The sequence below is a fragment of the Schistosoma haematobium genome, chromosome 1 (genome assembly GCF_000699445.3).
Source record: "Schistosoma haematobium chromosome 1, whole genome shotgun sequence".
NCBI lineage: Eukaryota > Metazoa > Platyhelminthes > Trematoda > Strigeidida > Schistosomatidae > Schistosoma > Schistosoma haematobium.
Window position 1 is genome coordinate 68949132 of NC_067196.1, and position 26028 is coordinate 68975159.

At 38.1% G+C, this 26028-nt stretch overlaps 1 protein-coding gene across 3 annotated transcripts; it reads right to left on the reverse strand.

The window, feature by feature from the left end:
* Positions 1 to 1914: 1914 nt before the first annotated feature.
* Positions 1915 to 15010, reverse strand: WDR33_1 (WD repeat-containing protein 33; the record flags this gene model as incomplete). Of its 3 annotated transcripts, XM_035733707.2 has the most annotated exons (10): positions 14591 to 15010; positions 14453 to 14557; positions 14328 to 14423; positions 12376 to 12527; positions 10043 to 10140; positions 7993 to 8119; positions 6844 to 7077; positions 5720 to 5830; positions 3667 to 4460; positions 2017 to 2744 (listed from the first exon to the last, which is right to left on the reverse strand). In XM_035733707.2, exons 1-10 carry the CDS (start codon positions 14813 to 14815, stop codon positions 2017 to 2019), a joined length of 2670 nt encoding a protein of 889 aa, XP_035587829.1. In that variant the 5' UTR covers positions 14816 to 15010. The 3 variants fall into 3 exon arrangements, with proteins under 3 accessions (XP_051074958.1, XP_051074959.1, XP_035587829.1); XM_051209500.1 differs by having other exon boundaries at positions 1915 to 2720; positions 14328 to 14557; XM_051209501.1 differs by having other exon boundaries at positions 1915 to 2720; positions 14453 to 15010.
* Positions 15011 to 26028: the final 11018 nt, after the last annotated feature.

Here is a 26028-nt window from a genome sequence, read left to right on the forward strand (position 1 = left end):
ATAAAGAAACTAGAATTGTTAGATTTGATGTAAAAACTCGTAAACAAACGTTAACAAAATATTTGCCGGTAAAGTTGCTTAGGAGGACTGTCACGTATGCTGCGATGACACGTGAAGTATAGTTTCTTGGTCAAGTTGTTTTATGTTGGGTACCTAAACTATTAGACAGGAACTGCACTTTTAACACGAGATAGAAATAACGTATAATAATATTGTGATGTGATTTTTTAAACGTTTGTATACTCTTATTTCATATGCGACTCCGATTTCAGATGTCTTTGAATGTCGTTAACCAGATCATATCACAATTGACAAGCCATGGGACATTTAACCAGGTTTTCAGAGGAATCCAAGCTGTTTCAGTAAAAGATAATTGCCTGACGTGTAGGTTCAAAGTTACGACTTCTGAAGCCAATTCACTAAACACTTTACATGGTGGATACATCCTTGGGGCTATCGACTTTATAACTTCTGTCGATCTGATGAGATTAGGGTGTATGAAGCACGTCAGCGTTAATCTTGAAGCATCGTAAGTCATTGTGTGCGTATATATTCTAACTAAAATCACCGAAGATTTATAAACCCGGGAAAACTGGACTCATGGATTAGGTCAGATTCATATGTACTAAAGAAAGGGAAGCGTATGGCCTTCTGTGAAATCAAATTCGTGAACGAACAGTCAGGAGAACTAGTTGCACGTGGAACTCACACGAAATACATAATAGACGAGATAAACTTATCTCCTAAGAAGTAGTATTGTTAACCTTTCGTTTCTTCGATCCTTCTTTTGCTTTATGATATGTCACGGTTTGTTAGAATAAATAAGTTGGATGTTTGCTTCTTCAGTCGAACTTTTATATAGCTGATTGGTCGTACACTTATAAGTCAAGTTGTTACCATTCATAATACGTCAAAGCCTATCTTTTGCTGTTAAACTCAGCATCTACATTTTACTCATAAAAGGGAATTTATATTAACCATTTTCATAATAAGCATCACACATATTTCACTTTTATAAAAGTGTTGATATATACGTATTTTTACGCATCCACCCAGAGTCCAGATATGGCAAAAGCATAACTATAATTCTTGTCTTTACAGGAATTACTGATGTATGTGAGATGGTTTCTTATTACAGAGGCGAAATTCTGGTTATGTTTTGTACCCGGTGAGTTTGAAATGATACGAAGGACTGGTCCGCTCATATACTTAGCTTGATGATAGAAAATAGACCTGTTGATTACTTCCAATTTTTTATGTTGCGCTAACTAGTTTACGCTGTATACGGTTTTGGTCAATTATTAAAAAACATGTCTCACTTTGAGCCGTCCACCCAGTAGTTGTAGAGTATAGGAGCTGGACATAGATCTAAGGTGCAAGTATTTAGTTAGTTTTAAGTTATCTCACAAATGTGGTAGAACAACATCAATCAGACGACAGCTGTGCGTGAGAAGCGACTTAGCCAGTGTGACTGAGTAGTCCGTTATGCTTATCGTTACCAATCTACTCGGACGAATTACGATTACTCTGATAAAGCGTTTAGATCGTGTGAAAAACCAGCACCACTCATTTACACCTATTCCCGGTTTTGCGTACGGCAAATTTACAGGCTATCAAGAAAGTTGGTGTTTATTAGACGATTCAAAACCTATCAAGTGTTTGAATTTGCCCACCTCCCATTGCTTAGTTTTTGAGCAAACTTCCGCTATTCTAGATGAATAAAGCAGTGGACCCACATATTCTCAGTCCAAAAATCCCCTGCCAGATATGTCTGATTTCCTCCCCGTGTTAAGACAAAATTTACTTGCATTGATATTACAAAAATATGCTGTCGTAGCTTGTGTACACAATATTAGTACGGATTATGAGTGTACGTCAAAAGTCCCAATGACAGCTAGCACATTAAAAAAGTAGTTTACACAAGTTTAATACGCATTTATTAAGAATGCAAAAATGTAACTGGAGAAAAGCAGTATCGGAGCTGCTCAGACTGTACAAGGATTGTTTAATTCTGAACTACCACCGACTGTAACCAGTCCATGGTGGTTTGCTTCGAGAAGGGTCTTGTCGGGGATATTTTCTCATATGGTCAGGCGGTTGACCACCAGGTCCCATTGGAGGTGGACGTTTATGTGGAGGGACAAAGTTAGGAGGGAGCGGATGTCGAGGATCAGGGTAAAAATCTGGGTGTGGCGGCCTGTGTTCTCGCGGAGGACGTCTAGGTGGACCCTGGGGATAGTCTAACCGATCAGGAGTGTTTCTGTTATCTGGCCATCTCCTACCCCAACTATCTTCATCATAGTTCTGCCTCATCGGTGGAGGTCGATCACCCCTTCGGTCGTAAGGATATTTCTCCATATTAGGAGAAAATGGTCGACCCCTTTCTCCTGGATGCATTTGATCGTTAGGAATCATATTACGATTATGATGGCCATATGATCCACTGTTGAAGCCACCAGGAGGTCCATTATAGTAATGGTCATTTTCAGGAAAAGGCCGGTTAAATTGCTCGCTGTGTTCATGATCTCTGTAATCTCTGTCTTCTCTATGCCTGGGAAATGGCTTTGATTCCAAAAAGTTCTCTTGTTCGTTATACAGTTGCGGAGGCCCACTGAATGGCTCGCGGTATAGATTGTTTGGTTGTTCTGTTTGTAAAGGTGCGTTGTGTTCAGTTTGTAAAGAGAGTTCTTCATTTCGTTGATTCCAGTCTAATGATGGATCTAAAACAATAGTTGAACGCAATGCTATTCGTAAGCACAGAAATAATAATACAAATTTCCTACTTTTTATCTATTAAGCTAAGCAGATATCATACAGATAAACTTACTCGAGGATCTGTAAAACTTTATTATGTAACATTTGAATACAATATGAAGAATGAATGCAGTTCAGAGCATGAATTACATAGAACTTATCACCTAGTACCAATCCCGAGAATAGGAAATTTTTTAATCATACTAAACCACAAACAAAAGCAGATTACACCCCAGTTATCTACTGGTAGGGGAACACTCAGTCTCATTACCATTTGGCAATAACCGTCCTATCTCATACATGGACAAGCTGAATGGTGATATGCTTAAAAAAGCTAAGATAACAAAAAGTACCAACACATACCATGTACTAAAAATATTCTGCATTGTTTTATTTGTACTACCTAAACCTGTGTTCATTTAGTTCGGTTGTTTATTTACTTTGAAGAACTGGCTTACATTAAGTCACGAAACTTCAGAAATACAATTTTTCTACTCATTGGGATATGACAGAGAATATATTTATTAAATATCGTGTTTGTAATTCTAAAGATTACCACTGCAGGTAGTTCTTGGTGTGATTTAAAAAGTTAGCTACCCTAGTCGAAACGAGACTAAATGGCGGTAGTCTTATAAGTAAACTAAACAACATCTGGATGCATAATTCCTAGTTACTTTTATCTCACTTGGTGTTTTTTATTTCTTGGTACCTTGAGGCACGAAGCAACGCGCTTTTGATGGTCTAGTGTTAGTAATGGAAATGAATCAAAAACCTAGTTACCTTTATAGTGCAAGCGGGGATTGTTTCAGATTGTTAAGATTTGGATAATTACATTACTTGAAGTAGGATGGGATCGATAATATTATATGACAATCCATTTTGTCAGATAATATAAAAATTCAAAGTACTCACTTGTACTATTTCTGAGGTCTACATTATGCTCAGGAATCGGTACATGTTGTTCCAAACCCCTCGGTGGCAGTGGTTCTGAGAAAGGTGGTTGGTCATACTTATGAGTGGAAACGCCATTGTTCATCTCACTAATTGGTTGCTCAACAAAGGGTGTTTGGTTGGGCTTACAAAAACCTCTGTCTTGTATTTGATCTACGATAGCTTCCGGTTCTGATGGGTTGATTGGGGCAGCACTTTGCGCTAGCCTTTCTTTATTCAAAGCGGGTGGTTTAACTGGAGGCAAATACTGCGGCGTTGCATTTAGATTGCTGACAGCAGCAGCCGCCGCTGCGGCTGCAGCAGCGATTGCTGACGGACTAGGTGTGGCCATCATTACAGTTGGCATTGCTGTGATCCGTGTACTTGCCCAATTGGCAGCAAATTCCTTCGGAATAGTCCGAGAACTCCGGAGTTTGTTTTTCTCACGCTCTTCAGGATCATCAGTATCAGTTATGTTTAAGTCTGTCACCGGTCCTTCATTAAGTCCGGGTATTTCAGTTGTGCTCAAGTCATTTGGATTAGTAGAAAATGCTAAATCATCAAGAGTATCTATCCGGTTGGAGGAGATAGGTGTCTCCGTGAGTAATTTAAACAGGTCAATATTAAATGAATTATCGACTACTTCTGGGTCTCCAAATGAATATGTGTTAGCTAACAAATTTGTTGCACTGACGGCTTGAACAAGGTTATCTGGACCAACTGCACTAATTGTATCTTTGAGAACATCACCTGGCCGATTGCGCGTCCAGAATTTTCTAGAAAGCAAGAAATGTTAAGATTGAAAGCCCTGAGTATGAAAAAATTGATAATATTAACCAATTTAAACGTGAAACACGATTGACTTCGCTGCTGGGTTGTTTGCACTAACTAGAACATACTTTAAAGAGACGAAAGTTACCAAAAGACGAAAACAGTATAGACGCGAATGAAATGAAGGTTGTTGTAACAAAGAATTTAAAAGTTAAAGAAAGTACATGAACGGTTTAAATATGTTCATTATTTGTAGCTACATAAAAAACTCCCATTTTATGAGCTTTTATGTTTTTCTTCAATTGATTTTTTAACCCGCCACCTGAGTTGTCTTGAGATAACTAGCTAGGAAGCTTACATATCCATTACAAGACGAACAGCGAAGTTCTTGCAGTGTGATGCATTGACTATTTCACTGCTATCCACCCGTCATCGAAAGAGAGAGGGATTGGTTCAGTTACATAACATATAATTATGAAGAATACAGGAACTTATTTAACAGGTTGTTCGGCATTGTACACCAATTATATATAGCTAATCTTAATCCGTAGTTAAATCAAATGTACACTACATCCAAAAGACTTTGATCGAACAAAGATATATAGGAAGTAACTAACTAATTACTAGGAAATATCAGTTAGTAATTAAACATTATTCTTAATATCAGAAAAGAGTATGATCCTATAAATAAAGACATTGTTACAAGCTGTTTGAAACTGAGAATTCTATCCTGGTCTTAATCTCCACCTACCTCGACGGGCGATGTTGTTTGGTGCAAAGCTAGGAGCGGCCAATCCAAGACGTGTCACCGATAAGTGCATGAAGTCATTGATGATTGAACTGCGCCATGTTAACACGTACGGGCTACCTGATTGGGATTTGCGTGATTATCGTAACCAATGGCTAAACATTTTAGACATGCCTCAAAATCGTTTGCAGTGGTGCAGATGCATTCATTTTTTGTCTTCCCTTAGATCCCAAATATCTAAATTCATCAATTTATATTTTCTTGAATCGTATCTTCGTTGCCTAATCTTTTTTATTACCACTAATATCGTCACTACCCATACTAATATGGGATCTGTGTGAACAATTTCATCTCGTTGTGCTAATGTAGTATGGAAATTTGAACCGGTTTACACATATACCAGGTTTTAAACTGACTCTGATCTTATTAATCTGATCAAGTCACTACAAGTTACAATGGTATTTTATCGCATAAGAACTTTAAGTGATGAATCATATAATTTTGAAAAGTACTTACGTGGCAAAATCATTTGCCCCAGAAACTAAAATATGTCCAAACGGATGCCAAGCGAGACTCCAAATCATGCTTTCATGAGCGTTGTCTACAGCTCCAAGTTCAGTATCCGTCCTATTTTGGCGAATATAATATAAATTTTAAAACCAACAAGCTTTACAAACTATTAATATAAAAATTAGTCACTGCATGTAATTACTTCTCACTTAAGTTTAACAGATAATAACTGGTTGGTGCAGTTAAAAACGTCTGAAATAGTATAGTACGTATACTATGCAATAACTATTAATATAAAGCATTGGATTTTGATAAGTGAATTGTAATTTAGACTGACAGCTCTGTATAAACAGCATTTTCTTAGTCTAATGCTTACAAAGTTACATTATAAATCATTTATAGTATGCTAGACTGTCAAGGGGTTAACTACAGAAGCAAAGCAACAATTGTTCGTGCTGTAACATGACGAAAACACAATGTAATCGCAAGAAATCAAGTATTACTCATCAGAAACTTTATGGGCGAGGTTTTACAGCTGTGCTTCAACTTGATTTTTTAGGAAAAACAGCTTCTGATAACTCTTCCCGATGATAAACCAACAACTGGAACTACTGGTTTTCCAACCGAAACACATTACTAGTAGACCTCGATATATTTGGTACATTTTTCACTCAAACAACTGTAGTTCTCCAATCGGAACTAAACCTATGAACACCGTTGTTTAGACTCTTTAAGCCAACTCAGGTTTCCGTTTGATGATCTACTCTTACAAAAACCAAATACATAGAAAACAAAATGCTTAGTTCCGAGTCAATAATTACATTTACTAAGTGGCATTGGAGTCATGCATGGTATCAGAGATAATCAAAATATCTGATTTTTAAAAACTTAAGATTATGTGGTTTTGTATTGCAGTTTATACTGCTGAAGTATAGTATGAAAAGTCGCTGACAAATAAACGTTAAAGAAACAACAAATACTTCAGGAAAAGTTAAAATCGCTGAGAAATTCACATTCTCTGCCTTAAATCTGACCAATTTTATGGATTACTAATTGTAGAACCTTATGAAGAATTATTGAAAAGAATATTCTTCGTTCATATAATTGTTTTAAAAAATTAAAGGACTTACCCAGCGAGCCAGTAAAAAATAGCACCATCAGCACTACCACTTACAAACAAGGATTCATGAAATGGATGCCATGCAACACGCATGACATCACGTTTATGACCCCGAAAAGTTTGTAACTCTGATTTAAGATTGCGTAGATCAAATAATTTAATCAAATGATCTCTGGATGCAGTTAAGAACCAGTTGCCATTATCATTCCAAGAAACATCTGTACATGTATTTTTATGTACATACCTATAAATGAACCATGTTAAGTATAATTAGTGATACCCATATTTTTGTTTCGTATATTACCGATGTATAAAAAAAGTCAAATTGCTCAGAAATATTATAAAACACCTAGTCAGTGTGCAACTTTGAATTAGGAATCTGTCTCAGTTCAAGTGAACTTGTTCAGAACAGGTTTACAATGTGACCTACTAGAGGTTAATCCCGAAGATCCTGTGATCAGATACTTGTGACAATACATACTTCCACTGGAACAAATGAATTTTGCATAATCATTGCCCACACAGTTTCAAAATATCTTGGTTGACCACCATACAGTTAAACGAAGAGTATTTATTTAGTTACTCAGAAGTATACTTTGTTACGTAAGGCTTTCATAATTGGGAACACTTCCTTAACGCGATTTTTATCAATGACAGAATTAGATCATAATAAGCCTTTTTACCAGAGACCATATGAACTAAACCAAACAGGGTACATATCAACAGTTCAGCAAATACTTAATAGCACCTTTTGCATTAATTCATTGAGGGAAACCTGAAAATTATGATGTAGACTACTATGATAACAAACAACCCTAAATTCCAGTAAGTGCATAGTAATTCAATTTGAAGGCACTAATCTTTAAAACCCAAATCCAAACCCCGTAAAATGAGATGACTAATAATCATATCGTGTTGGTCTACAATTAAGCTTGATAAAATACCATATCAGTCATCAAACCTAATCACTGATCACAGGTCATTTGGTTTTAAAAATAAGGGATTCGGAAATGTTAGCGGATAAATGCAACTATTACACCTAACGAAGTGAGGGAAATATTAGTATGCCGAATAGTCAAACTTTTTTGTCTTAGAAATTGTTTAAAAATAAGCATATCAGTATCTCGGTAGTGGCTTTGTTTATTTAGAGATAACTTACAATGTAGATACAGATTCGCCTGTTTTGGGATCCCACAATTTGATAGGTTGCTGTGCATCTTTGCTACCAGATATTATAAGAGAAAGGACAGGATGCCATGCTACACTACGAACATCAGAACCGTGACCTAAAAGAAAAATATATGTTTCGTATGTTTTACTACACATAGAACCTATATTATGTCGCAGTAGATGGTAACACTATCTCTACTAAAATGAACACTTATTGAGAAAGAAGTTATATAATAAATAAAATGAACGTTTATTGACAAAATAATGCAGCTGAAAATTTAGAAGTTAATATTAGAGGTCAACTTTAAAAACGAGCAGTTGGTAAACAGAGGATCATTTGGTACATTTTGATCTGAAAAAACCAACTGGATATTCTTCCCAAAAATTAAGTAGAGTGGACAGTTAAAACTGATATGTTAGATCATAGACTGTGTTGTAGCATAGAGAAATCAAAGCAACCATAATGGGTACATAAATATGATTGTATGGGAGAATAATTAAGCATCATAGATGGTCTTTTTTAATTATTTGAAGCACACATCCATCTCCTTTCATATTCCTTTCTGTACCATATTTCATGGTAAAAACATCAAATTTGACTTTGTATGGTGGACTATTCAGTTTTACTGAGTTAACATTTGAAGCTGAACATTAGACAATTTTATGGTTTATAAACTGAGAATCCAACGAAGATATTGATGGAATTAATTCTAGCGGATATTGTTCTATCCGTGTCATTCACCTTTGTCGTGCTGAAAATGTTTTGAACATCAAGATAATCCAAGCTAAATAATAAAGGGATCATCATGGTGAAAGCATACCCAACGGAAGTTCACTTCCTTATAGTTTGAGGTCGTCTGAAATGCATGTAGAACGGTTTACTAAACGTAGTTAAAAGTATGAAACTGTTTTCGTCTAGGTGTTCTTTGCTACTATCTTAGAAAACACCAAGTCAATGACAACCTGACTGAGAGAACATTCAATAAACAAGGATATCTGTCTGTTGTTAATTACTACAGTTGCCGTAATTTTACCTGTGAATATTAGTTACTGGAGAACATTAATTTCGCAAAATTCCTACAAGAATAGATGTGTATCACTTAACGTTTTAACGCACGTAAATAATATCAATAACATAGATATTAGCGTTGACACTGAATACACAAAAAGAAACAGGAATTGTGAGCCGCATTCTTGATACCGAATTTCGATATCTTCAAAAAGCAGAAAATGATTGCTAATTACCAAGTAAATAAGACTTCTGATGGTCACCAATCCACAACTAGTTGGTATGTTAAAACTTTTCCAAATCAACCAAAAATCATTCGTTCGCCTTTAATCACAGAATTTCAAACTTTTTTACTAAGAACAAGTATTGTATGCGAACAGGAAAACAAAAGTACAATTTTATCCAAACAATTACACGGAAACCAAAACTAACTCCTCCTTCTTAAGCTTCCAACATTGATCTATTCATGATAAAATTTGTTAACACAGTGCTTAATATCATGTCTAAGAATGATTATCAACAACTCAAACCCGTAAATACATACAAACAAATTCAAACGGTACCTGATTTAACCTGAAGCACTCTCAGCGGATGGCAAACACAGCTCTATTCCGACTGAAACTGCCACAACATACGTATATACCCCCGCCCGAGAGAACTTATTTTTAGTGTCAACCTTCAACTACGTAATTATATATAGACAAGTCACTAACTTTGTCCTGATTTTGTCAAAAACCAATACGCAAACCTTCACCATTATTGACTATATTTCGGGTTGTTGAAACACGGATTTTTTCAAAAAGCACCGGACTTCTTAACGGAGTTGAAGCAAACATACGAAACCGGAATTTCATGTATTAACGATTGCTATCAATTATAACCATAAATTTGCAAACGATCCGTTCAAATCGCATTAACCTTATTTGAATTGTATTTTCCAAGGCTGATAAACATAAAAACTGGTTAGGAATGTAGTTAATTGATTTCATTTTGAGGCGTATGTTGGCAAGACAATTTTAACCGTACTCACCTCGGAGCACGCGCTCCTCAGCACAACGATGAAAATCCCAAATACGTACGGTAGAATCATCACTGCAGGTAACGAATTTATTGTCGAATGGGCAAAAACTACAAATGATAAAAGACAGTATTTCATTAAGATTTTATTTCCTACACTTCCGATTTATAAGTAAAAACCTCTAGAGAAGATAAGAATGGCAGCTTAAGTGGCGTAAATCTTCAAAATGATGAAATCATTGTACACCCTGGTGATATTAAAACTGAGCTATTTATAAATACTTAACGTTAACAAACCACTTTTATTAACTCCATGAACAGAATGAGCAAACTGAAACGACAATGAATTTATCAACTCAAAGTGGTGGACGGACGGGCATTCAATCCTAGTCATCTAAAAAACGACCACAAGCTTAAATTAATTGAATATTAATTCAGAGAACTTTCCTACGATCCATGGACTATATTCATCTTTCTGAAACAACTTGGAAAGACCAACATATTCTAAAGGCGAACACATACAAAACCAGTGGCTTAAAGATATACATTCATAACTACCTGTTTGAATTGGTGTTGATAACTCTGGTAACAGCGTATAGTAAATAAATATACATGACAAAACTGACACCGTTCATCTAGAAAGTAGGGGTATAAGGGAAATTTCGGAATACGTCCAGACGGTTAGAGAGTAAAACGTCCAAAATTAGATCTATTACAAACTCTAATCTGGTATTTGGATGAAGAAACAAAACAGTATTATTGTCGATTCTGAAAAACCAAAATTTAGGAAAACCAAAGAAAACAAAACTTTAACCGGAAGGCCTAGTGACGAGGAGTCAGTTATATTCCGTAGATCAACATGATTTCTGAAATAATACTGTTTAGATAATTTATTTCCGTTTACACCACTAAAAAGATTGGGACTAATATGTTCGAAGTTGAGTGAGGCTCAAAAACCCTCGTATTTACATTTCTACAAACGTATAATCAAATATTAGGTATTATAACATAAACGAGTTGATGTTGTTATATAAACGAGCCAAATATATAAAACAGAAGTTGCTCCTATATCGATTGCAAAACAAAAAGCTATTAATACGGTAAACGGTGGATGATTTATTCTGATGTATAGCGCAGTAGTCATAAACAAACGGTACAAATTAAGGCGTTAAAAACGGACTGTAGAAATATTAAGAGTAATACTGTACAGGAGATGGATTTCGATGAACTGGACAAAACACAAGACCGTTCCATTCATCGATGGTAAAAAAATACTGGTTACCTATATCAGTCAGTTAGCTACGTTGGACAAGGCACATATATGCACCGATCCAAGTTGGCATACCGCATTAGCACATCAAGATGAACACCGGATTCATAGGAGTAGTCAAGTCGCTGGTAGTAATATATCCTGATAGTTAAAGTGAAAATACGATGAACCTACACTTCATTTAACTCCCTTATATGCTAAGCGTGCCTCACCAAAAATGAGTACTAACATATTCAGAAGCGCACAGCTATTGACCCGTTAAAGCAAGTAACTCAAACTATGACTATCATATATTCTTGTTTTCAACCTTGCAACGCTAAACTTTGCTAGTTTAAATGACAGAATACTTAAACCGTAAACCAGCTTCTATACTACAACTTGAGTATAACGAACTCGTTTACAGCCCACTATTATAATTTTGACAGCCGGTTTAACAGATTCTAAGGAAATCACTGCACACAGTGGATACATTTAGACTGCACTGCCTTTATTATGATCCTAAAGAGATACATTCAAAGAAAATATTGGTAAATATCAGTTAACTAAGTTACTGGATCTGGTAATTACAGATGAGAAAACATTTCTGACAATCAACTAAACAACAGCTGCTATCGCGATAAATTTTACTCACAAAGCACTTAAGCCTATCAAGTAATACCATTCAGGAATATTTTAATATATTTGCCTGTTAAACATGAACCATTTTTAGCTCCAAGAAAATGTTTTAAGACACACGTATTTATGTCACTAAAACTCTTTTGCGTCTCGAAAAGCCAAGTGATAAAGTGAATAGACCTCTTACAATCCTAATAACTCAACCAACTTGTGTCTTAACACTCCCCAATTTTATCAAAATATCCCCGTAGAAGTAATATAAAACTGGAACTACCCAAGCTAGGAGCAATATATATAAGACCTTTATTAGGCCTACAATTTCACAACTGGTGTATTTTGTGCTTAAAAATAAACAGTACAATTTTGAAAACAAATCTAGACATTTGTTAAACGTCATAGTTTTATGTAGAGTTAAAGTTGTTGAAACTGAACAAGATGATTCCAAATCAGGAAAAGCGTACCTTACGCCACGAATTGGTTCCTTATGTGCTTGATACATTTCAACATTGTTCATATTAGCTTGCCAATACTTTACATATCCAGAATGATCAGCAGTGAGTAACCATTCTTCGTTGTGAGACCATTTCATACAACGGATTTGCGATTCATGGGCCTGTAGTAAAAAGTATAACTCAATAACTCACTACATAAATCTCACCGTAAAATTAAGAAATAAGAAACTAAGGTGGCCTAATCAATAAGTAATGAAACGGCACTTGTGGGAGAAACATTTGAGTCAACTTTAACATTTTATAACGCCCGAAACAAATCTGTTAGAAATAACGGTAACTTAATTTATTTTCAAAGACAAGCCTAGTGCAAATACCAAACAGAACTACGCGCAAGGACCCTTCGGGAATGAAAGCTTCTAGAAGATACATTTGGGTTATACATAAAATACGTAACTTAATAAATATGTGGATATGCAATTTAGGTTATCACCCTAAGTAAGCATTTACACAGGAAAACGATACTACGATCTAATTGAAAGCTACTCAACATCTCTCCGAAAAAAGGTTCCTGACAGTGACGAAGAATTACCGTTATTTATCCTAGTCAATCCATTCGAGTTGCATAGTATAAGCGCAGTCCGAGAACAAAACAGAGGTACTCTGATAAGTACAACCAGAAACACCCTCTACAAAAGAGGTTCGCCTTTTCAAAATGTTAACCTGAAATTCTTTAAGTGGTATCTCCTAATCATAAAATGTGATATGATAAACATGCTTAATAGGTCTTTCGGGCCAGAAGTGGAGCGTAAAAATACATGAAGATCACATCCTACGTGCAATTCTAAATACCGATGTTTTACTAGTCTCACAAAAAGATATTTCCGAGTAGAAATCTGGTTGGGACGGCAGGCCTTAGGTACTAATGACTTCCCACGGAATTTATACAAGTAGATCCCAAGTATATTAAATAAGAACCTACGTAGGAGGAAGCCGTCACACTTTTAGTCAGAGATAACAAGCGAAAACAAGGATAAAAGAAACATGATTTTAGTCCCGACTGCAACTTCTTACTGATACCAGTAGTAAAATTTTGTTAGAATAAAACATGAATGAATGAAGACTGAAGCTCATGGAATTATATATATAGGTACATCTGAACAAACTGGTTTATACTGTCGTTCTTAGTAAATATACAAAAATAGAATGTCTGGCAATTGCACAGCGATCATAAAAAAAGAAGCGGCCTACAATGGAATAGAGGAACTAGTAGTAGCAAATAAACCATCTCCTGGTTACATGGTGGATATTCATCATAAGCACGAATCCGACGGATAAGTTAGTACCATGGGATCTTTCATGATACAAGGTTAACAAGAATGGTTTTCAAAAGATCGACTAAACATGTGATGAAAGGAATATTAGGACTGATCGGAGTGAAAAACAACCTAAGTTCTAGACATATTATGAACCTGAGGCGGAGAGTATGTGACACGACTAGTCTTACATTTTATCTAAACAGTGAGTTGGGATTAGAGCGCAACCGGAACATTCAAATAACAATGAAACTAGGAGGCAATTGTGGGGACCACTGCACTGGAGACAAGGTATGCAGTACTTATTCTTGTAAGCCGTTTATACACTGGAAAATGGAATAGAATAGGTGACATTAAGCATTAGTTTCTACAACTGAAGCAATGAAACACGTTTAATGACAGTGGAGATTCTAGCACCAAACTTAGTGTCCACATTGAGAATATAATAGTACACAGTGCCGTGGCGTATTGTGAGTTCGAACTAGCCCTGCCTTAACGGGCATGATGATTACTCAACAATGTTCACGAAAAGCTAACTGGTGATATCTATAAACTTGGTAACTGATTAAGGATTCATTCGGGGTCAAAACGACTACAAAACCAGGGCCCGTAAATCCGTCATAAACGCGAACAAATAAAATGCCTCACCTGTAAAATAGTCTCAAAATTGAATGTCAAACCGTTCCACAAAGTAAATTCACCACTGAAAGCTCCTGTTATCAGCCGCCTCCCTTCAGGTGTCCACTACGAAAGTGAGAAAAGTGTTTACTTACACAAACGCAGTATATAGGACATTTATTCTTATTAGTAGATGTACGAACAGGCTTCGACATGACGCAATTCATGGGAGAATCCATGTAGCTCCTAGGAGGACACAACTGACAAGTAGGAAGAACACTACCTCACATTACCTTAGGACTCCACAAGTAATCCGGCTGAAGCATTGGACGGTCTAAGTCCCTACTGACCCAAATTCTGTTTTGAAGGTAGTTGATAGCAGAAGCATTATAATCGATTGTTCGTCTGAAAACTGCTTTCCTTGATTTACGTGCATCTGCCATCAAGTCAGACACATCTTTCTTCAAAGCATTCGGGTCGCCAGAAGGAGAATCCAACATCCCAAGGTTTTCCAGCATCGATCCGACGAAACCACCAGTCTATTAACGTGATTAGAACATGAAGTCGGATACGTAGTCCCCAAGGTGACAACGAACCCGCCAGGAAAAGCAATGACTGAAGTTAAACATAATACCACCAAGTTATCAAAGCTTTGCGAAAGTGTTAAATATATGCATTTCCTTCAATATTCGATGCCAAAGATTGCACACAACGTGCTACATATACTTCCCAACTAATATCCAGCTTAGATCAAACGTGTAGCGGTAAATAAATCCCCAAAATAAATAGCTCTGTAAGTTTTCGACATTGGATGCTGACCATATGTTTTAGTGGACTCATCTAGCTGAAGGCGCTCGGTCAGGCATCCGCACCAGATCACGTATGGTAACGCCGTGCTCAACATCAACCGCAATCGCTAGCCAGATTAGATCAGAGAATTCCGATATATTGGTCATCGCCAAATATACTCTTCCGATCTCCTCGACTCTGTCTTTTGATTTCTCTTGGTGGGAACGAAATACATAAGGTGTTACTGGTAGAAGCGTTGTCAAACACTGAATACCTGTCACATCATCATTGGTGAGACCGACGTGATCTGGTACACCTAATTGCAACTGTGAGTCTGTTCCTTTTTGGGATTTTTATATATCATTGCCTTATTTTTTATTTCTTTTTAAACATTGTGATTTTTTTCGTGTTTTTTCTTGGATATATATATATTTTCCCCTCGTTCATTATCGCACTTCATACTTCATCATGACTGAACAGACACCTAAAGTACTCAAGCTTAAGACTTTGTCCCCACCTTCGTTTCAACTGATGCCTTTCTGGCCCGGCAACATCGAAGCCTGGTTTTGCTACGCAGAAGCCGACTTCTCCGAGCACGGCGTGATCGACACACGTGCACAATTCCTCGCAGTAGTCAAGGCACTACCGCGAGAATTCAACAGGTACGTAATACCTAGTATGTTTACTAGTGATGTTTCCGATCCTTACGAAACCTTAAAACGTTCGATTCTTAAACGAGGAGACCTAACTGATCGACAAAGGTTAGACCAACGCCTTAATAACATAGACCTGCAGCACGGTTCTGCAACGGACATGTTGCAAAGAATGAGAGAGGTTATAGGCCCAAGAACTTTCGACGAAGGTCTATTCAAACAACTCTTCTTGTCTAAACTTCCCCTACAGGTGCAAGCAGTTCTGGTCTCGTTTCAGAACAACGCCTTAGACGAACTGGCTGCATCTGTCGATCGTATTTTAGAAATTACGAAATCTTCTACTACCGAGGTATTTTCAGTCAAAGAAAAGCCTCACACGACTCAGAATGATATAACCGAGTTATGTCACACACTCACGCGTTATCTTAGTCTTCGTACCGACCGTAAGAGATCGCGCACCCCACGTAGAAGCATTTCACGTAAGCGATCTGTCTCTAGACCATGAGAGACAGATAACTCCAACTGGTGCTGGTATCATAACCAGTATGGAAAGTTTTCCAGAAATTGCAGAAAACCCTGCAATTTTCCCAACACGAAACCGACTGATTCGAAAAACAATTCGGGAAACTTCCAGGCCGGCACGCGTTAACGGCAACCGTAGCCGGCGAACAAAGCCGTCTGTTATTCGTCACAGATGTGACAACGAGAGTTCGCTACCTCGTCGACACTGGCGCAGAAGTTAGCGTTCTCCCAGCAAATCCTAACGACCGACTACACGAATCGACCCTAAACTTACAGGCGGCAAACGGAAAACCGATCGCTACGTATGGCAAAAGGTACGTTTACCTTAACGTGGGTTTACGCAAACCCATCCGCTGGATTTTCGTTGTTGCAGATGTCTCTATGCCAATCATTGGTATGGATCTTCTACAATACCATAATCTGATCATCGACACGCGCAAACGGAGGCTAGTAGACGGGAACACTAATTTGTCCGTTTGCGTAACTTCTTTTACTGGTTGCAGAGTATCCCCAGTCACAGTTAAACATATGATAGACCCATTCTATCAACCACTACTCGATAAGTACCCTGGGATACAACAAACGCAACCGAGATTACCGTGTGTAACCAGCAACGTTACACATCACATCACGACTACAGGACCACCTGTATTTTCTAAAGCACGACGACTAGCTCCCGAAAAGCTAAGGTTAGCGAAAAACGAATTCGACCATATGATAGACTTAGGAATCATACGACTGTCAAGTAGCCCATATGCATCTCCGTTGCACATGGTCCCTAAAAAGGACAGCAACGATTGGCGTCCAACTGGTGACTATCGGCGATTGAACGCGAAAACCATTCCCGATCGTTACCCGTTGCCTCACATTCACGATTTGACAGCTACCTTGAAAGGTACAACTGTCTTTTCGAAAATCGACTTGGTTAAAGCGTATAACCAAATCCCTATGGCTACTGACGACATACCGAAAACAGCTATCATAACTCCCTTCGGACTCTATGAATTTTTGCGAATGCCTTTCGGTCTAAGGAATGCTGCTCAAACATTCCAAAGATTCATAGACGACGTTTTTCGAGGTCTCAACTTCGTACACGCGTATGTTGATGACTGTCTAATCGCAAGTCCGGACAGAGAAACACATCTCAAGCATCTGGATCTTGTTTTCGAACGACTTCAAAAACATGGCATTACTGTAAACGTTCAGAAATGCCAAATTGGAACCGACTCGTTAGACTTTCTGGGACACACTATCTATGCTCAAGGTATCCGACCCCTTAGAACCAAGTGGCGGCCATTCTGGATTACCCAGAACCGACCACCGTCAAGCAATTACGCACGTTCAACGGCCTCGTAAGTTTCTATAGACGTTTCATACCGAAATGCGCATTACTTATGAAACCTCTGACCGACCAACTTCGTGGAAATGCGAAATCCATTAATTTGGACGACACCGCACGAAAAGCATTCTCCACAGTTAAGGAACTGATCGCTAAAGCAACAATGCTCGCACATCAGGACACCGAAGCACTCATTAATATCGCAGTAGACGCATCGGACTCGGCAATCGGAGGAGTCTTACAACAATGGGTTAACAACTCCTGGCAACCCTTGGCATTTTTCTCTAGAAGGTTGCGAGACACCGAATCAAGGTACAGCACATTCGGTAGGGAACTCCTAGCTATGTATTATGCTGTACGGCATTTCCAACACTATATCGAAGGCCGTGAATTCACTCTTTTCACGGATCATAAACCGCTCACTTTCTCGCTAAGCTCTCCTTCTGACAAGTACTCTCCCCGTGAGTCTCGACAACTGGACTACATTTCCCAGTTTACTTCAGATATTCAACACATCTCTGGAGCAAACAATGTAGTTGCAGACGCTTTATCTCGCATAACTTCCTTGAACAGTTTCCAAGGAATCGACGTTCTTAAACTCGCCGAGCTTCAAAAAGAAGACAGTGATCTTCAGCACGAGTTATCGTCCACAACCCTCAAACTACGCATCAAACAGATGGGAACAGGTAAGGAAACCTTACTTTGTGACACATCTACAGGTAGGGATCGCCCAATCGTGCCGAAACATTATCGACGCCATGTCTTCAATACATTGCACAAACTTCCTCATCCAGGCGTCCGTGCAACCATCAAGCTTATAGCAGAACGGTTTTGCTGGCCTGGAATGAATAAAGACGTGAGGGAGTGGGCACGCTCCTGTGTAAGCTGCCAAAAATCTAAGGTTATCAGACACAATAAATGTCCCTTAGGCTCGTTTAAAACTCCCGATGCTCGTTTCGACCATGTTCATCTGGATTTGGTAGGACCTTTACCAGATTCAAATGGATACTCTTACCTCTTAACCTGCGTAGACCGTTTCACTCGATGGCCAGAAGCAGTACTTATTAAGGACATCACTGCTGAAACAGTGGCACGCACCTTCGTCGAACGATGGGTAGCAAACTTCGGCTGCCCTTCAACCATCACTACAGACCGCGGACGTCAGTTTGAATCCCATCTTTTCCGTCGTCTGACCACACTTTTAGGAATCAATCGCTTCCGAACGACTGCCTACCACCCACAAGCAAACGGGTTGGTAGAACGTTTTCACCGACAACTAAAAGCTTCACTATCAGCTGCAAACGTTTCACAGTGGACCGACGCTCTTCCACTCGTCTTACTAGGTATCCGCAATGCAGTGAAAGCTGACATTGGATACACTGCAGCTCAACTCGTTTATGGAACGACACTTCGACTTCCAGGAGAATTTGTGGATCCTTCATCCTTTTCAATGAACATGGATCTAACCTCCTACACGAACAGGCTTACAAACGCAATGCGTTCAGTTAAACCTGCTTCCACTCGACCTCAACCAACTGATGTTTTCGTTCAACCTGACTTACGATATAGTACACACGTTTTCGTTCGTCGAGATTGGCATCGACGACCATTCGAATCAGCATACGAAGGACCCTTCAAAGTTCTTCAACGTGAATCTACGTACTATATAGTCGATAAGAACGGAACAAACGATAGCATCAGCATAGATCGCTTAAAAGCAGCGTATTTAGAAGGAAATCCTATCCACGTCGATTTTCCTTCGGTACAATCGAACGATACGACTCCACTCATAATTCCACAACCGACAACCAACACTAGCGATGATACTTCGAATGTATCTGAAAATATACCTAAAACGACGAGTTCTGGAAGAAGAGTAAGATTTCCAGAACATTTAAACGACTATTGCACGTAAAGCACTTCTCGACATTTTATATTATTTTTTAAAAAAATTTTAATATGCTTATATATTTTTATTTCTATTTAGAAAAGCAAAACAAAAAAAACAATTTTTTTAATGCTATTACGTGTTCATGAGTTTATTTTCCATTTTTTTTCCGCCGACATTGTGTTTTTACGCACATACGAGTGTATTTCGACATGCACTTACATTTTCTTTTTTCTTTTCCAGGACGACTGGAAAAGAACGATGAGGTTTACGAGAAGTCGAAATTTTCGTTGTAACTTTCTTTTGTTACTATGTTGTACCTCGGTCCCATATAGTAAGGAAAGACGACCAGACGCTGCTACACTTAGTAAGCTATCAGAAGAGTGTTTACCAACGACAAACTCGTTGGGTTTAAACTTCTGGCTGGCCACGTCTTACGGTCGTCACTGCCCCACTAGGGGGGGAGTGATCTGTAGCGGTAAATAAATCCCCAAAATAAATAGCTCTGTAAGTTTTCGACATTGGATGCTGACCATATGTTTTAGTGGACTCATCTAGCTGAAGGCGCTCGGTCAGGCATCCGCACCAGATCACGTGTGGTAACGCCGTGCTCAACATCAACCGCAATCGCTAGCCAGATTAGATCAGAGAATTCCGATATATTGGTCATCGCCAAATATACTCTTCCGATCTCCTCGACTCTGTCTTTTGATTTCTCTTGGTGGGAACGAAATACATAAGAAGGTGTTACTGGTAGAAGCGTTGTCAAACACTGAATACCTGTGACATCATCACTTTCATAATGTTTCTGGATAAATTTTGGAAGGTAGATGTCATATGGTCCATATATGTTTTCGGTGATATATCATGAGGGTACTGAAAAAGAGAAAGGAAAATGGATGGGCAATAGGTAGAGCAGACACAGAGGTTTAGCTATTTGTGAAGGAACAATTAAGTTATGAATACTTAGACTTATTCTCTTTTATTAGGTCAATTTTAAAACAAGTATATAACATCACGTTAAAAAACCAAACAAGTCACGGTATGTCGGTGCATGAACAAAAGATTTTATGAAATGAGGTGATTCAAAAGAGCTGAAAGTTTATGATTATGTGTATTTCTAAAACCCAGCGAAGAAAACATTGTTCGGATAACAACTTTTTTTCTGTAGAAATTATTACAACTCGTTTATACTACTATTTTTTTTTAGTCATTGGTGGGTTCCTACGTAGTGAAATTGTCCACTTTCGATTGTATTAGGGCTTCTTAGAAGAAAGTGAATCTAATTCAAGGTTAAAGACATGAGTCAAAGAGTTGTCCGGCACAAGGAATTGGCATAAATACCATCGGCTAGCTACGAACCTTAACGGTATGACTCTCACGACTACGCTCCTGTTAAACCAATTACTGTCAGTTGTGCATACAAAATTCTGGAAATTACCAGTGGCATCACATGACAAAATATTATAACGTGCACATAACAGTTCGTATATCTTTCGTCGTACAACTGAAGCCGGCCACGCATATGTCATTTTTAGTCGACCGTTATTAGTATGAGCAGAAAGCACTTATGTTGTTCATACTTTAGGCGGCTAACCGACTAAAATTATGAGTTCCAGTGTGGCTTGTTATGACACTTTAGCGTACCAACTCATTCTATTATTTCTCCCATGTCTGATTAACTTACAATCGGCGAACAACCTGTGAGTGGGAGTCTCGTGAACATGAGCACTGCCCTTCGCATACACTCGAACTACCTTCATCTCGAGCGATGGACCACGCTCATGATCAACAGACCACACCCGCTCTTAGTTTGCCTGACTGCAACAGTTTCTTACACCGATCGATTATTAGAGGTGCTCACAACTAATAGAACTCGCAAACATGTAAGGTGATAACCAACTGGGCTCCTGGGTGACTAGAAAATTTAAACCTACTGTAACATGCATACTAACAACAAGTCAGTTAAATGGTTGATCTTGAACACTCCGATTACGTCGCTGACCCTAAGAAGCCTATTCGATTATATGACTTCTAGTAATTTTTTCTGAATCATATGTTCTAATTTTCCTGGTTATTTGTTGTACTCGCAGTCACGAACCTGGTTGTAGAAGACAGACTGCTAATCCGTTCTGCAAACCAACCCCTTATGATAGACCGTCCAATCGATTAATTCCCATTGATTCTTCCCGCCTTCCCCATTGTTGAGTTTTTCTCTGTTTTACGTGTTGGATGTCTATTTTCCCAGTTTTCTCATGTTCGGCTTTGATGATTGTGTAGATAGGGCCCGGTGCCACTACAGCTTTAGTGTCCAGTAGGAGAGTTGTCTCACTCTGTGGAGGTTGCGTTCCTACGAGCAGTTAGTGGTCGAGAATGACTGGAATTGAAGTCCAGAATAGCCAATCAAAGACGTCAAATTGAACATATTAAATAGTGCCTCTTGATATGGATCCCAGAAAAATTTTAGATGCATAAGTTAAGGCGCAGAAGAAAGTTGTATGTCTCACAAATGCTTTCGATGTTTCATCATGAGTGTGCTGAAGAAGAGTGATAGAAATAGAAGGGCAAGAATCAGAACAGACAGTGTTTATGACTAGTGAGGTTTAGTCATTTGCGAAGGAGCAATTAAGGTACGAATACTTAGACTTATCCTCTTTTATGAGGAAAATTTCTAAGCAATTATATATCATCAGGTTAAAGAAAACAAGCCACAGTATGGCGATGAATTGACAAAATCTTTCTGAACGGAGATGATTGAAAAAGAAGCTGAAGTTCTAAGATTAAGTGTATTTTTATAACTTAGCAAGGAAAATACGAAGTTTGAATAACAACTGACTTTTTTCTTATTAATTTTTATAACCTTTTTATTGTTAGAACTTCCGTAGAGTCATAAGTGGACCCAAATTTAGCGTAATTGTTCGGTTTCGCTTGCAATGGGAATTCCTCGGTAGGAAGGGAAACCAATTCAGTGTCACAAACATGAGTCAAAGTAGTGTTTGGCACAAGAAATTAGCATCAACATCATTGGATCTTGATATCACACTTGACCATGGGGAGCCGTAATTAAACAAAATGTTTTACGTAAAAACATCTTATACAAACTGGAGTAATTCATCAGGGTTGCTCACTTACATCCAGTACCACCGATGGAGGGGCATAGGCCGCCCATCAGCACACTCAGTCTAACCTTGCCCTGAGCAACCCTTTCCAGTAGCTGTACATCGTTTTTTATCTGCTTCCGATTCCCAACGTAGTGTGTTCTTCGGTTTTTCCCCTTTCTATTTCATATAGGGATTCAAAACTCCTGTACTGAAGTGTGCATGGCTGGTCTTCCGATGTATGTACTTTACAAGTATGATCAACAACACTTTTTCTGAATTCCGGATGTGACATACGTTCGATAAAAGTCCAAACCACTATGTTTTATGACGTCTGGGTGTTTTCTTTTGCTCAAATGCCGATCTAACACCCAATGAGCTTCCGAAACATCTTAAAAATACAACTTTGCGGTAGTTTAAGCTATCTGACGGTACATCAACTAGATATGGACACTTACGTAGATTGTCATTACTGACTTCACCAGCCTATGACCGGGCATACTTTCCACGATGAAAACCACTTCGATCTTAACGTGTTCAGTTTGATCTAATGAATGCATCTCAAAAAGCACATTTATAACCTTTGCTGTTCTGTTGCCACCAACTGTCTGGATCACTGCCAATACTTGTTCTTTCTGCAACCCGAGCAATTTCAAGTAGTCCAACCTTATTAATGCTGTGTCAAAACCGTTATCCAAAAGAATATAGCCGGAAATTTTAGAGTCTCCCGAATTTATTTGCACCGGAATCACTCCGAAGCACAAATGACTGCTTAAAGAATTAATAAATTCGCAACAATTCTCCCTGTCAGACTTATCTTTCAAGCTGTTGACAGATAAATCACTATGCAACAGAGAGTGATGTCTCTTTCCACGTTCTTTGACGTTACTTGCTGTGATGTGTGATCGCCATCACGAACGAGGCACCAGAATACTAATAAAAGTAGTGATCAAATTGCAAGAGTAATCACGATCGGTGTGGCCGAATAACTTTGAATAATGACCGGATATTTATTAGGAACTGCGAATTTCAGACTAAAGCAATTTTGAAGCTTTAAGTACGACAACAGTTCTAACAAACCACAGTGAAATGAACAACATTAGTAGATGGCTAGCCGTTTAACATATGAACAGTACAACGAATTCGTGCTCATATTGATGATAATCAAATAGAAAACACATGTGTTATGAGATTCGGCCATACTACGAAAGTATACGAATAGTTTCATGAAACGTAAGGTTTTTTACATGGCAATAGTGATAATTTCCAGAATCATGTACGGACAAGTGACCGCAATTAATTCAACAAGAGCATAAAAGTGAGAGCCATGCCATAAACTCGATATTTTGATCACGTGTTGAACCATTCCTTCATATAAGTGCCTAAAGATTGATGGTAAGAAATTACCTAGCACGAAAGCTAGTTGTGAGTATTGGGTTAAGCAAAAGATATAAGTCTGTCAGTTTGGAATTAAGTGTTTGAAATCAGTACCGCTTAGATAATACCATTAAAGGTGATAAACTGTATGATTTCTTCAGTTAATTAAATATTTGGTGGTATTAATAGTAATATGTTTCTGCAAGAGCAGGTATGCGCCATTTTTACAGGCATGATCTTTAAATTACAACATATGTTGGCTCACAGTATGCGTTCCAAGTAGGGTCGTTAACTAAATATAATTAATAAAAGTGAATAACAGTTCATTCGTGCGGATGTCTTGGATTGATCAGGTTTATGTTTTAGTATTACACTGAGTACAGTGGTGTCGCGTCCATGTTATACACCAGATCCAACATCGGCATAATTGTGTTAGAGTTTTGGTCGTGCTAGGTATTTATGCAATACAACTTTTTAATTTTATATCTGTTATAAAGTAGATTTGTGGAGGGCATAGTGTGAACTATGACCTTGAGAAAACGCGTTCCAGAAGTCAAAAGTTCCATAGCTGTGCACTCAGAGCAAGATTGTGAAAAAAGAGAAACAGAGGAGCAGCAAGGCACTTGGATCTAAACGCAAAATAACACTCACCATTTTGTTGTGGAACAGAGAGATACATGATAAATTACTAGATTAAATTCATAATGGCCATTGTTGCTAGAGTGAAATGTGATTAGAGCCTCTAGATGAGATAATGCAGTAATAAAGGACAATGAGTTGTGATCTTTAACAAGGTGGAAGTCTAAATTAGAATAATAAAGGCTATTTATTAGAACGAAAATTGCAACAACAGAGCAAAGTGTTAAGAAAACTGATAAATATATCTTTTACCGTCTGAAATTTTTCTCCAGCATTTTTTTCATTGGGTGTCAACCACACAGCTTGGTATAAAAATCCGAATTAGTATGTTATATGTTGTCTTGGTAGAATAGCCAATCCAGTACAAAATTGGAAACATGAGTCTAAATGGTGAGCATAGAAGAGCAATTTCAATATCACTGGTTGATTGACTCGCTTTCAATCATAAACATCCTGACACAAACGAAATGTTCTGCTCCAAAAACATGGGTGGATTGAGGTCATGGCCCTCACCACCAATTCTTACTGGTCAGTAACTCCACCCTCCCACCTTGTCTTATAGTACTCGAGTAATCTTTCGACATCTTTGAGTCGTTCTTGCCTACAAAGTGCATACATAAGGGTCTGCTCTTGCCCAGTACTACCAGTAATGATTAGCTGTAATAGTGGACAACAAAATGAAGTTGTTATTATTAGTTACTCAACTTTTTAAGTCTGATAAATCGAGTTGATAAACACTACCTCTAGAAACGCGTGATAGATAGCTATTTGCTATGCCTATTTGGCTCCTAACCACATAACTCTCGAAGGTAAACATATAATCACTGGGAAATTTTACATTCAACATGTAACACTTGATGGATGTCAATAATCGTGAACACGGAAATAATTTAGTCGATATGCAATGGCTCGGCCTTGCAGGCGTGGTCACTATACGTAACTTATCCCAGGTTTCATGAAATATGTAATTTTATCTCCAGCCCAAATATGTTCTTCAGAAGTGTTAGACATTGTATTGTTGATTTTACGATATAATTGGTCAGAATAGACAATGATGTAACTTCTATGTAAAATCTTGTGGATTGGGTAGCCACATCATGACACGTTTACAATTCTTGAATCGGCTATACTATTACAGTGGTGCAGACAAATGTACTAAAAGCGAAGTAGACCGTGATCCCACAAATGCTCATAAAGTGAGTGGTTATCAGAAAAAGCATAGGTTGTTGACAAGGGTAACATAACTCTCGACCCAAACAGATGTAAATTAGTAAATGCAGTTAGAAGTACCGAGAAAAGAGGACCTGAAAATTTCTGTTTGTTTGACTGAACAAAACATTCCATATAACGTCATCAGTCTTCCTGATGGATAAGCAACCTTCGAAGCGGCATTTATCTGTACTGCAAAGAGCATGTCGATCACCAA